General features: G+C 40.9%; 1 protein-coding gene and 1 long non-coding RNA gene across 2 annotated transcripts; one reads left to right on the top strand and one right to left on the bottom strand.

Annotated features, from left to right (window-relative positions):
- The first annotated feature begins 1,591 nt into the window (after positions 1–1,591).
- LOC143508771 (uncharacterized) lies at positions 1,592–5,486 on the top strand. The gene is made up of 3 exons (XR_013129461.1): positions 1,592–1,754; positions 1,854–2,042; positions 4,322–5,486. It is a non-coding gene; the product is annotated as an uncharacterized LOC143508771 (long non-coding RNA).
- A 1,382-nt stretch (positions 5,487–6,868) lies between these two features.
- Positions 6,869–9,160, bottom strand: LOC143508769 (uncharacterized). Its single transcript, XM_076997404.1, has 8 exons — positions 9,045–9,160; positions 8,881–8,926; positions 8,603–8,754; positions 8,465–8,492; positions 7,600–8,269; positions 7,350–7,454; positions 7,087–7,191; positions 6,869–6,989 (listed from the first exon to the last, which is right to left on the bottom strand). Exons 1-8 carry the CDS (start codon positions 9,140–9,142, stop codon positions 6,901–6,903), a joined length of 1,293 nt encoding a protein of 430 aa, XP_076853519.1. The 5' UTR covers positions 9,143–9,160; the 3' UTR covers positions 6,869–6,900.
- Positions 9,161–9,302: the final 142 nt, after the last annotated feature.

The raw sequence follows: 9,302 nt of genomic DNA, 5'->3' as shown, positions 1-9,302 counted from the left end.
AGGATCACAATGAATACAACCAACCTTACTAAAACAGACACGCCAACAAGTCAGGCCAATACAACAGACAAGTCTGCACCATATATAAAGCGTGCCCCCAAGCTGCCACTACAGCTGCTGGCCTGTAGTAGTTCTCTCTGCTCCTGTCTGCTGTCCTTATATCCCCTTGGCCATCTTCTGGGGCGGAGCAGCATCCCAATTAGAAGAGGGATTTGCAGAAATCCCGGTCTGGAACCTGGATCCACTTCAATCCTAAAACAGAGCATGCATGCATCCCAGCAGTAACATACATAACACTCAGGGCGCTGAAACAGGACACACATGTGTTGGAAAACAGAATTAAATGTTGTTTATAAGAACCCACGACTCTGAGACACGTGAAGTCCAGCACCATCTGTACAAGCTACAGCCGGTGCAGTGACACGGGGCAGCTGTAACGTGTTGCCCCACCCCACCATCACCTCCCTGTCTATTCCCCTCTTCCGTGTTTTTCCATTTCCATGTGTGTTTTGTTTACTTTCACGGCCCTGTTCAACCCCCTCGTTCCCAGCTATCACCGTCACCTGCATCTAGTTTTATCCCTCATTAGTCTGGCTACTTATACTCTGCATTTCTCTTTTGTCTTTGGTGGTCTTTGATTGTGAACTTCGTTGTATTCCGGTATTTGCTGTATATATCTGTGTAAGCTAATTATTAATTACCTCATCTTCTTATCCTCTTAGCTCTGATTCATGCTCGTGTTCATGTCAGTACTACTGTTTCGTGTTTAGTTTAGTGTCTACTTAGTTTCAGCGTTTAGCCATTTTGAGTCTGCCCTGATGTATTCCAATGTTTCTCCTGTGGTCTTATATTTAAAATAGTCATTTGAGTTGTCACCCTATGTAGTTCTGGCAATTTTTATGTACACCCCTTTGTTCTGATGTGATATATGTTTAATATACCCCATCGTCAGTGTAAACGTGTATCTGCTCTTCGTGTAGGTAGTCTATCTATTTCCTCCTCTCCCACTAAAATTACTTTTGATTTAAGTAATAAACTCTCAACTGTGTCCTCACGTGACCTCCGGGGCATTACAGCAGCTGAAAACACTCAGTGGAAAACTGTTATCAACTTCACTGGGACATCCTCCATGATTGGTTTGTGTTGCTGTTAATGACAATGTTCTTGCTGTTCTTCATGTGCAGGTGTGATGTCTGTGGGTCCTGCTGTCTGCAGAGTTAATCAGAATGTTACCTGTTATGGAGCTCTGGGACAGGAACTTCACCTGGAGTTGGGTGATGGGGATGAAATTATCTTAAAGAAGGAAAATAGCAGTGTAATTTTAAAATATAAAAAGATCAGAATCTTACTGTATCAGCCAAGATGGCAGTTTATAGCTGATAAGAGAACCATTATAATACCCAGTACCAGGGGCGAGGCTAGGGTATTTTTAGTGGTGCTAGAGCACCACCGTGAGGTTGCTCAGCACCCCCTGGCTCAACACATTTTTAAAATATTATATTGTGCAAAAAACTTGCTCTGCACCTGCGCAATACTTTGGTTCGACTGGCCAATCTGGCAACCCTGCTTCAAAACGAGGCTTGTGACCAGTCCACTTATCAACTATATCTCTTCTGATTGGTTGGCACATTCACGCGACTGCTTGCTGCTAGAATTGTCTACAGCTTGGCATTGTGTTCTGGTCGTAAGCTAGCTGTTCACATTCTACATTTCTGGATCTGCGAGGCAGCCAGCACCTGAGCTGGGGTGAGAAGGTATGTTTCTTCACTGCAAAAAAAATCTTAACAAGTAAAATTAAGTAATTTTAAGGAAATAAATCTTTTTTTTCTCTGATAAGAATTTTTTTATACTAGTTCGCCTTTTTTGGTGAGAAAAAATGTGCCTCTGTCGTGAGCACTGGGGGCTGGGCAGCCCTAAAGACCAGATCCTAAAATCGCCCCTGCCCAGTACAGAAAGGGAGGACTCGGGAAGGTACAGATTAGACACCTATGATGTGAGTGGTGCTAATAAAGGCCAATATCATCTCCATCTGAACACTGAAGGTAGGACAAAACTATGAAAATGTATATTTTCATGTAATTTATAACTGCACATTCCCAACTGTAACGGAGTTGTCTGTATAATGAGTCCATTTACAAGTCTTCTCTTTTTTTCTCTTGGATTCCACTGGCCTTATTCATGAATTCCCTGTTTGTAAAAATGACATCTGTATTTTTTGTTATTGAGTAGATACAAGACCAACCGATGATACAGAACAATACACACTGACATAATATATCATTAATTTACAAGTGAAATATTAATGAACGTTTCTTGATCCTAAGCACTTGGACAACACATTTATATTAATTAAAGACTTCATGCCAAGGCTTTCGTTCATTCCCTGAAAAGAACAATTTGGACACTTGGTACATTGTGAAGTTTGCCTTGGGGGCGGATGAGCTGTCTGTCACAATACGGGGGGCCCGTCAGGCCACCACCTGAGGGTCATTTGTCTATATAAGTCTTATTTTAATACCAGTTGACTGATGGTTATTGTATCCTTAATTTCAATCTTGTCACAGGTCTTTAGTTGGTGCATGTTATCATTAAACCCTCCTTTTTCCCTGAGACTGACGTGACCGCACTCCTCGCCCGTCACAGAATAACCAGCCACCTTTCGAAAGCTGCCAGCCTCCTTTACTTTCTCCTTCGTTTGTGGTCAGGTCTCGTGGTGTTTGTCTGCGTGATGTATGTTTGTCGTGTGTTGTGTGAGAGGGAGCTGGGTCGGTCACCGTTCATCCCGCCGTGTCTAAATGTTTTTGTCTTGCACACTATATGTAACATGGGGGGGACTAGAACCCACGACTGGGGTAATGCTCCTCTCACACGAGACTGCGTATGCCTCGAATGTTTGCTCGTCCTTCGTCGTGTGTGTGTTTGAACACTGTGTATGACGTCTGGGACTGGAGCTGGTGAGTGCGTTGTCGCATCTCTTGTGTCTGGTCTAGTGTGTTCGCTTTTTTTCTAGTATGATTGTGAATTTTGTTTTGTTAATTTCCCATTAAGGGGCTTCCCCTAGTGAGTGTGCTAGCAAGTTAGCAGCTCTTAGCCAGCACTACCGTGAGGTTTTCCAAGCGTCAGCGTATTGCTAACAATTTTCCAGACGGTCATTCAACAAAAAAGTGGATATTGTGAGAAATAATACGTTGCACATAGTATACGCGATGATGACAACAGTAGTATGGACGTGTTTTTAATACTACGGTCATGTTTTCATTTGTCTGTGTCTAGTGAAGGCCCATAGCCAGTATGTACGGTTCACGACTGCTTTTATTATGGGTCACAGATATAATATATTGCTTAGCAACAGTACAATTGCATAACTTAGGGTTGGAGGAGCCAAACTGCTATAATATTATCATACTGAGGTTGTGCTGTCCTGACACGTAGGCTGTCCCAGTTCTTAGATACCTTAAATATGCTGCCTACTGAGGTACCTTCATCTGGCCGAATTTTAAGGCAGCATCAAACGTTTGTAATCAAAGCCTATTTAGGCAGCTTACTTGGATTTGGGACAGACCCTAAACCCCATTACCTTAAATGTTTGGAGCAGTGTATATGACTTATTCATTAATAAGCAACAACATGGTGGCTTGTTAGCACGTTTGCCTCTCAGCACTGGGGTCTTGGGTTCAAGTCCCTATCTGAGTGGAGTTTCCATGTTCTCCCTGTGTTTGTGTGGGTTTTCTCCCACAGTCCAAAAACATGGAGGCTGGGTAAATTGGCAGTCCCTGACAGTCCCTGAGTGTGTGTCTGTGTCTCTCTGTTCAATAAAAACTAGTGTCTGTGTGTGTGTGTGTGTGTGTGTGTGTGTGACCACTAGGGTCTGTCCTCTCTCCCCTTCCTGCACCCCATTCAGTCCCCCAGGGGGCTGTGGATCCTGGTAGAGAGTACGCTGTGCGCAATTGGCTTCCGCTTCTCGCCGCTGTGTGTGTGATTGGTTGTCTGTGACTTGTACCTGTGTTGAAATTGTAAAGCGCCTTGGGTATTCTGAAAGGTGCTATATAAATCGAACGTTCATTCATTCATTCATCATTCAATAATGAATATTTACAAATGTACTGGAAACATTTGGATTCACTATGCAAAAATACATCATAAACAGGGAGTTTTATTTGCAGGAAACTAAATAATTGTTGACCAGCGTATTCAGCTCCCTTTTCTGTCATACTGCTCTCAAAGTAATACGTGTGTCAGCATGTTGTGAGATCTCATTGATGTTATGCCACCCTGTGATGTTGAACATGTGATCTTTCCATTGTAATGCTCTTGGGTGAAGAACAGCAGATGTCAGAGGTTCTGCACACCAATGTGGATCAAGACGTGTAGAAGAACTCAATCTGAAGAGTGTCATGGCAACCATGAGACTCCCCTGGTCAAACAGCAGCAAAGAAGCACAAATGAAATTACACACATTTACAGAACTGCTTACAGAGCATCAATGTTCAGCTCTTTAAGGACATTGTGAAATTGAATTCATTGTAAAAACTGCCCAAGCTGGTCTGTTCTTGCTTGGACATCCCTTAATTTTGCATGATGGCAGAAAGGCTGTGTCCCTGTCCAGACTCAGCAGTGGAAAATGTGTTTTGCAACGTATAGGAAAGGTAAAGCTACATATGCATTGCAAACAATATTGTTTGTTAAATGTTTTGCTTGTTGGCAAAATGTGTATTGTGCACTGATGGGAAAGTGATGGATGTTGTCTACGTGTATTAAACTGTCTTGTAGAGGAAATGGGAGGAGTTCTGTTGGAGAGAGGGACACAGTAGCTGCGTTACAAGATCTAGGCTAAAGCTTAGATAGGCTGCATCAATCAGCCATTACATCATAGGAGGCTGTTCCAACTGAAGGGCCCTTCAAATACACCCTAGAAATGCAGCCTACATTCAACCTGATTTGTAAGACATGACTGACGTATGCTTCCTGCTCCTCAGTTACCCACAGTTCCCTGTGCATGTACCGTCCACACAAAGCAGCAGAATATAAAAAGTTTTTTAATGTTACTTGCTTGTACTCTTGGCTTTATTTAATATGTATATTTCCACTGTAAATGTCTCCCAGAAGGTCGTCATCTTGGTTACCTGCTCCTACCCCCACACAGAGACTGTCGCCTCCACCGCTAACTTTGACACAAAGACTGTGTGCCAGGCCTCTGGCTCCCCCACTCCCTCTCTGAATGAATCACGTCTCTCACTGCTTACTGTCTGTGTTATCAATGCTTGTATGTGCTATGGGGATGTTTTGCATGCACACAGACGGTTGTCCTGTTTGTGAGAATAATCTGGTCATATTTTTTGTCTCCTCCTAATGTTTATCTCTCTATGTTTCTCCCTAATCTGTACGGCGGCACCTTGAAGTGTGGCCACTCTAGGTTCCCTGTGCTTTACACCGGGGTCCTGGGGAAACTGAATTTCCCACTCGTGGGATCAATAACGTTTGTCATTATTATTATTGTCATTGTTTGTTTAAAATATTTTTCATATACATCAAGTATTTTGCTTAAAAATTCCATTGAACATAACACAGATAGCATTGTGTTAAAGATAAAACATGCTAGTTAACTGACTCTGCATACATTTTACTTAGCCAACAAAAAATTAACTGTTGATGTCACCAGGAGTGTTTCATCACTTGTAAGGAGTCACATGACTTATTTAGGATCCACTTATCACGGCTGTGGGTTACAGATTGTGTAGATAATATAACTAGTGAGTTATGGGCATTTGCTAAAATGCTGTAAGTGTAAAGGTCTGGACTGCAGTGTCCTGCTGTTCTCTTTGAAGTCAACTATGTACCGTCTTGTTGGTCTTCTATGGGTTCTTAATGATATTTTTTTATTTGTCATACCATATATTCCTCAACCTGGAGAAGAACCAAGACTGAAAGAGGGGGTCCCATCCTCTTCTGATCGACAACGGACACCACAGTAACAGCAATGAAAACATCAGGAAACAGCAAAAGAAGTGGAGTATGTCCATCCTAGCACTAAGAACTCCATGATTACTCAAGTGATTAACACAACATCGTACAGGAGAACAGGACTGGTGGTTTAACAGATTCACACATTAGCATGTCTAGTGTCCCCATTCTAATATTAATACTGATACTTTTAAAGGTTTTCATGTGCACATAAAACAGGGATTCATGGTTCATGTATGTTTCCATTCCATTTTGAAAATGTTTCATTGCATTCTTTTTTCTACAATGTTCTTAATTTTTAAAATCTGCTTTTAGGACTTCTAGGAATGCATAAATTTACAAAAACATTTTACAGTACTAGATGCTCCTGATACATGTGTTAAAACTGCTTTTTGAAGTGCTTGTTCTTGAGTAAAGTATATTTTTTCTTTTGAGTAACATTTTTTTCCTGTAAACTTACTTTCAATCTGTCTAGTGTACACTCTATGACTACACTTGTTATTTCAGTTATATGTGGAAAACCAGATAGTTTAAATAATCTGAATGTATATGTTTTTGTTTTCAGATGTGTGTAAACCTGTTGCAGCCATATAACAGTGTGAGAAGAATGTCAGAAGGGTCTAATGGTTTGTTGCCTGTGGATACCATAGCACTGCAAAACCTTTGCTTGAAGACATGGTTAACACTATTGTTCTGTTATCAATAACCCTAAATTGAGAATTTCTATAACCTAATGTGGCCAAACCCTCTTTTATCACAGTGGTGCCAGTGTAATATTCTTTATTCAGATTAATTCCATCTGTTGCCCATGGTGACACTGTCTTTACCTTTACAGATGGAACAGCATCAGTAAAATTCACAGAACTGAAATGCTAGAGAAGGTTTTTTTTTTTTTTTTTTTTTTTTTATTTAATCATTTTGAGGGCAAATCTTGTTGGATCAGTGGCAACAGCAGAATGTCCTTTTAACTGCCTGCCAAGCCCTCCTGAAGAATGCTCGGACTCGCTTCACTTTCTTGGGTCTTGAGCCTTTGTGTTAAAGAAAAAAGTAACATTTATTAACCAGCCTACATGAAACAGATCAGTACTTAGGACCTGATTAGTGACTCCTGCTGCTGATACTTACCAGCTGGGGTCTCTTCCATTTTTGGCATCTCCGTAGCATTCTCTCCAATTGCAACTACAGTGTCTTCAAGACTTTCACCTCCAGTTGCATCTCCGACATCAGTCACTGCATAAATGCATACATTATATTTATTCTCGTCTTTCAATCACTGCATAAATGCCTAAGCCTTTGTGTTAAAGAAAAAAGTAACATTTATTAACCAGCCTAGATGAAACAGATCAGTACTTAGGACCTGATTAGTGACTCCTGCTGCTGATACTTACCAGTTGGGGTCTCTTCCATTTTCGGCATCTCCGTAGCAGTCTCTCCAATTGCAACTACAGTGTCTGCAAGACTTTCACCTCCAGTTGCATCTCCGACATCAGTCACTGCATAAATGCATACATTATATTTATTCTAGTCTTTCAGTCACTGCATAAATGCCTACATAAAATTTATTCTCGTCTTTCATTCCCCTAGATTACATAAGATAAAATGTCAATTAAATCCAAAATGCACTGAACTGAAGTTTACCTTCTGTCTCAAAGAACTGTTCCATTACAGTTTCGACAACAGCACTACGTAGCCATAAAATAAACTCATGCTGGGGATGTGATGAAACAACGCTCACAAAGTCTTGGATGAGAGTTGCCAATTCAGGAGATGAACTGTGTAACCTGAAGGTTTCCATCATCATTTTGGTTACAGTTATGTCCACAACTCTCAGCACAATCTCGTTGTTGTTATCCAACTTGGCAGAACTTGGTGAGTCGCTGGACTCTGAGGGAGGATTGGAGATCAGCTTAACTGCTGAGGAACTCTCCTGGTTAGAGCAGTCAACCTTGGTTTTGCTGAGGGCTCGCTTTGCCCCAGAGCCCAGAGAGTATCCACTCGAGTGTCCCGAGAGACCTACTGCGTTCAGCAAAACAGAACTGCGGTACTCTTTACTGGCTGTGCCTGAGATGACAGGTGAAACAGAGTCCTGGCAAGAGACTGCTGTGACAATGGGCTCTTCAGCTATCTGGTCCACATCTTCTTTTGAAGACACTGGGATAAAATCACTGGATGAATCTGTTCTACTGCATGGTGTACTACATTCCTCATGCAGGACCTCCAGCATAACAGAGGCAAGATTCTCCTTTACTTCTCTTGTTAAAGAAGTCGTGGTTTTCTTAATTAAATTGTGCAGATTTTCCACTGTCATCTGTGCAATTTTGGGTTTGAAACAGGATGTCAAATTAGGATCAAGATCACAAACACTTCAACACATACTGATTTTCATTTGTACTTGAAATACCATGATTTATAAAATAATAATGAGAACCTAGAGTAGTGCATTTTAAATGTTATAGTCACTGATCTAGCATTATCTGTTAGTATGAATAATAACCAAACTCACGTCATCTTCAGCGGATGTATTGTTACGCCTAACAAAAGCAAAACAAAAAAAAACAAGTTTGTCATGTTTGTGTTTCACATAGCAGCTGTCGTCCATTATATAAGCTTGATTATTACTAAATTTCATTAAATCTCTTACTCATTAGATGAAATGGAGAGAACAGGTCGCGCCCTTGAGAGAAATCTGCTCAGGTTCTCCAGTTGCTCCTGGCCTTGGCCTTCCAGTCGTAGCTCTCGGATGATCTTCTTCTCCAGCTCCTCAAGCTGAAACCGATGGCTCAGTTCCCAGACCTAAGTAAACAAACATGGTCAAGATAAACCTTAAATGCCCAGTCAACATCTGATCAATCAGCAACACTGCTTCACAGCTGGTCATGTATTATTTTATAGTATATTCATGCGAAACCGCCTTCCTACCAGTTCAGCACACTGAGGGTCACTCCATTTCATGAATTTCTGATACCTGCACATAAAAACATGAAGCAATTTTAATCTTAAATAAATCAAATCTACATGTTACATAAATCATTGTAACTTCTGATAACTTTTATACTATTGAATCTGAAGCTACAGAAACCTACATTGTCTTGAAGGTATTCTTCCCTTTATAAACGAGCCACTGTTTCGTGTCTGAAATAGTGACATGCTCTGGAAGCTCGCCTCTCAGTCCCTGCAGCATGAATTCTTTCAGAAGCTCTTTCTGCAAGGATAAATTGATACGTTACAATTGCAAATAAGAATCAGTTTAAGGACGTTCATTTATACATGCTTTATGACATATTGATGTTATATATACTATATATTTAACACACACACAAAGATTCAGAATGTTGTACTGA

The sequence above is a fragment of the Brachyhypopomus gauderio genome, chromosome 2 (genome assembly GCF_052324685.1).
Source record: "Brachyhypopomus gauderio isolate BG-103 chromosome 2, BGAUD_0.2, whole genome shotgun sequence".
In the NCBI taxonomy this organism is placed as follows: Eukaryota; Metazoa; Chordata; class Actinopteri; order Gymnotiformes; family Hypopomidae; genus Brachyhypopomus; species Brachyhypopomus gauderio.
Note: the sequence above shows the minus strand (reverse complement) of the source record. Positions and strands in the feature narration are given on the sequence as shown.

Coding starts and splice junctions, on each gene's coding strand:
- LOC143508769 (XM_076997404.1), bottom strand. CDS start 9,142: ATGCTGCAGGGACTGAGAGGCGAGCTTCCAGAGCATGTCACTATTTCA. Junction 8,493..8,602: donor CTCTCCATTTCATCTAATGA/GTAAGAGATTTA, acceptor TGCTTTTGTTAG/GCGTAACAATACATCCGCTG. Junction 6,990..7,086: donor AATGGAAGAGACCCCAGCTG/GTAAGTATCAGC, acceptor TTTAACACAAAG/GCTCAAGACCCAAGAAAGTG.